This window comes from Sphaeroforma arctica, assembly GCF_001186125.1.
Source record: "Sphaeroforma arctica JP610 unplaced genomic scaffold supercont1.1156, whole genome shotgun sequence".
Taxonomy (NCBI): Eukaryota; class Ichthyosporea; order Ichthyophonida; genus Sphaeroforma; species Sphaeroforma arctica.
In genome coordinates this window covers 1-4,680 of record NW_014039402.1, presented here as the reverse complement: position 1 = coordinate 4,680, position 4,680 = coordinate 1, and the positions used below count along the sequence as shown (strand labels likewise).

The 4,680-nt window shown below is 39.5% G+C and overlaps 1 protein-coding gene across 1 annotated transcript; it reads left to right on the top strand.

Annotated features, from left to right (window-relative positions):
• Positions 1 to 1,488: 1,488 nt before the first annotated feature.
• Positions 1,489 to 3,297, top strand: SARC_10161 (hypothetical protein; the record flags this gene model as incomplete). The annotated part of the gene is made up of 1 exon (XM_014295801.1): positions 1,489 to 3,297. A coding segment is annotated over exon 1 (1,341 nt), but the record flags the coding sequence as incomplete, so codon positions are not given.
• Between the last annotated feature and the right edge of the window lie 1,383 nt (positions 3,298 to 4,680).

Sequence of the window (4,680 nt, the reverse complement as noted above, 5' to 3'; positions counted from 1 at the left end):
CTTTATGTATATATATATATATATATATATATATGTATGTATGTATATATATATATATGTACATATATATATATATTTGTATCAGGAAGCTATTTTTTACTAAAATAACAAAAAAAACAATATATATTCAATAAAAGAGCTTTAGAGTTTGGAAGGCGTCTTTCAGTTTCAGTGTTTCAGATAGTTCATACTTCATGGCCTTTGCATAGCCTTCTAAATGAAACAGCCTTTGTCTGCTTCTTCTGCTGGCAGAAAAAAAAATTGTTTGATGATTAGGGGGTGTGAGTGTCGTTTTTTAAACGGGATCAGAAATTTTTGAACAGAATCAGTATCAGAAAGGACAGAAAGTACAATAATATTTTATTAGACTCGTAATGTGTATTATGTTCAAACTTTGGGTCTTCCTGAATTTTGGGTGCATTTCGTTTCCGTACATTTCAGAGAATTCTGAGAGAATGACTCTTCATTTCTCTGAAAGACACCCTGTAGTGGGTATCAAGTTATTCACCAATCAGTAACGATTACAGAAAAATATGCTATAAGTTTGATGGTACGTTTATGTCTTAACAATCACAGTTCCCGTAAAACCAGCTTCTGAATACGTACTTCTCATTCTGATTTTAAATCTCGAGAACTATTTTTGTTCTCGAAATTTTGTCCTCGTTCATAGCCTCCTTCTAATAAGATTGAAACATCGTTCAGAAAAAGTTTCATTTTCTTTAAAGCCAAAAAAAATCTTTTGTGACCACCCCATGAGGTTCAATATAACTATTTACTTATTAATTTCTGCAATTTTGCTTATTTCTGAACGCTCAAAATCAGAAATTCTGATTCCGTTTCGGTTTTAAAAGACAATCCCTGACTCGGCTGACTGTCTCGCCACAGCCCATTCGGGGCACAGAGCCTGGCACAGGCCCACTTCCGAAAAACCCCCCTGAAATTTACCTACGAGAGGCTAATGCACTAGAGTTGGTTTTTGTTTCTATTTAGAAAGAAAAGAAAAATAGTCATTTGTGAATCCAGAACCGGGCCAGAGAGTAGTGACTATTTTACTAGTAGGCTATTCTACTTCAAAAATAAACTTATTCAAGTCTTCGCAAATTTAATGAAGGGGTTCGAAAACTTTCTCAATAATCAATATATGTAAATAAACCAACTGGACAGCTTTGTTTTTGTTTCGAATCTGTCCGGCAAGGTTTGACCAAGTATTTATTTACATACACACAAAGTCCAAAATTTAAAGATTAGGATGAGCTCGAGCTGCTCAACTGTGCATATATATATATATTTTTTTAAACAAACACACAGCATTCATTGGTTCATAAAAATACTAGTAACTCGATATTTAAAAAAATGTAGAAACCGACGCAGAACCAACACTCCCGGACCAGAGGCTCGACATACATTCTACACACATCATCATAGTCTGTAAAAAAAATTCCAAGAAATATATTACTGAGAACCTGACATACCACTTGCACACCAAATACCTGAAAACTGTACAAGACTACACTTGCAGACGCACCGTCATTTGATAGTGTATTGTGAGGCCAGTACCGTATAGGTTGTAGCAATTCACACGGATACAAAGGTTGAATAGACCGCCGAGCTACTACATCTGTGACTGTTCTTCTGCGACTCATCTTGAGCGATTTTCATGAGGCTTGGCTGAGTGGTAGTAATTAAATTCCTGTATCCTTCGGAAAGTGGATGGTACGATGTACCATCCGTAGATATTATTAGTACTTGTTGGTAACTATTGATTACATTAAAACGACACGAGTCTGTCTTATATATCCCGTTGCCGTCGAGCTACATCATTAGCTTATAAGGGACAGCACGTCCTCAGTCCCAGCTCAATAGATAAATTAGTTTTCTCTGGTTGGTAAAAGTGCAAACAGACGACACGGTTATCTACGACGGCTGTGCTTGATACACTGAATTAGCTCATTTAATATGGCGGGAAACGCCAATCTACACAACAACATTAATAATATGTCGTTCAACGCCGGTCAAGAACTGAGTGGCAATATGTCTGGCGAGATTATTTCGCGAGGTAGACGAAACACAGGGCCAGCAGCACCCACACACAGATACTCTACTCCTATGCTGAACTTTAATCCGCAAGGTGGTATTGGCATGGGACAGGCTCACAACCATCCAGGTGCACCTAATAATGCAAATGGGGCCGGATTCGGGGGGCAAATAGACAAATTCGATATACTCGGCAATCAGATGCAGCAAAGGGTCGGCGTCCAGGGACAACAAGGCATGCGCAGATCAGCGAGTGTGGAGGATCACAACCTCTTAATGATGAGCCAGCAGAATGCTGCCGTTGCAGGTATGACACACAGTCAACAACAACAGATGCTGCATGCCCAAGCCCAAGCCCAAGCTCAGGCACAGGCACAGGCGCAAGCTATGGGCAGTAACAAAAACCAAATACTGGGGCAAGGTGTACGGGCAACCCCCTATGGTATTCGGCGTACTGGGAGTCTGTCCAGCATAAACGGTGCCAAAAACGACGAGTTAATACGCATGCTGGCCAGTGCGAATTCCAACGACGCTGGAAGCAACTCCAACTCGGGCACTAATCTCAGCGGCGTCTCACAGTTTGAGCAGTTGCTGTACCAAACGCAACACAGCTCACAACAGCTACAGCAACAACAACCGGATTTGGTTACCATGGCGATGAATAGCCGCACCTCGCGATCAGCAGCCGGGACACCCCTTACTAGGCGAGTGAGCCTGGGTAGTCAAGACCGGTCAAACAGCGGTATGAACGGGACGATGGCCGCGGGAAAAAGTGGGAGCCTCACACAGCCCCAACTACAGCGCCAACAGCTCGCAAACTCTATAGAGTCTGTGGGTGGTAATAGTGGCGGTGGGAGCGGCAGTGGTATTGGTCCTGGCCCCGGACAGTTACGAGAACGCGGGTTGCCATCGAGCTTCTTCCGGGCGGGCAAGCGAAATAGTGGTCAGGGTTCTGGTGCGAATAGTGCAGGCGGGAGCAGTGTATCTATAGGCTCCCCTAAAAACAGCGCCTTCCGAGTTAACAGCGTACCGCAACAAAGCAACAACAGCAGCAGCAACCTGCAGAACAACGGACAGACTATGAATGCCAGCAGTGGTCCGTACCCTATGGGCAATAATGTGGTCCGTACCTCCAGTCAAGGCAGCAGTGTCCCGGACGGGTCACCCGGTGGTAGTAACTTGACATCATTATCTGGACCTCAACCTGGTTTATGGACTCTCCCCGAGACTGATATGGAAGTCGAAAACCTCAATGACTTGAAGGTCAGTTTATGCGCGTCTCGTGTTTTGAGTGTTACTGTATGCTATATTTTTACGCACCTGCATATAGTGATTGTCGTTTGTAGACATTCATGGACCTGTTCATAATGATAGACAATGGCAGGTATTCTCATTTTTAACTGCCTGTGCATGTGTATTGATATTCATAAGTATGTATTAAACACACTCACTCACGTACATATGTGTACATATTTGTATGTGAGATAAGTGTACATATAGCGTGTCGAAATCATACGCGGTATATTGCTTAGTTATATTGTATACATCTACAGTTCACATTTAACTTGCATAAACACACACACACCCACACACATATATATATATATATATAACACATGCACTCACACACACACATACTCACACACACATATATATATATATACGTATATAGATATACGTATATACATGTACGTATATACACACACATATATATATATATACGTATATATATATATATAAATATAAACTATATACGATGTGGTATATATATGTATATATATATATATACATATTTATAAATGTATATACGTATACATATAGATATACATTAACATATACGTGTACATGTACTCATAAATATATTCAAACATATAACTATGTAACTCGTCCTCATACATGAACATATACTCATACTCAAAATCATACATATACACCTACACAATCACATGCACACACCCATACACAATCACATACACATACACATGTACATGCACATACACATGTACATATACATACATATGCATATAAAAATACACACACATATACATATATATCTATATACATATATATACATATACATATGCATATGCATATGTCTTTAAAGCTGACACATACAAGCTGCACGAGAATGAAGCCAGATTGTGGTGTTTTTCAATCTGAAGGGAATTATGTGCTCACTTCCAGTTATCCATATATTTGTATAAATGTGTAAGAATTCTGCATGTACGTACATTGCATGCTTCTGTGTCCCGTAATAATCGTTCGATCGTTTACATTTGTCAGCTGTCCCTGTCATAAGTGAATGGTTGGGAGTCAAGCACACATGCTGCCACACGGAAATACGCGCACTCGCATATGATTTTTTTTTGTTTTATAATGCATCCATTTTTGTGTATGTACTCATACACGACATGCTCCGAGCTATAGCAACATGCTGAACACCACAACATTAATATAGACCTAAGTTGCCAAACAGAACACGCTTGTTTCTATGAGATTGGATTTAACTCTGTCTAATATTATATATATATCTTTACATATATATATCTATATATCAATCTATATATATATATATATATATATATATCTACATGTATATCTATATAATGCATACATACATATAACACGCAACGACACACACACACA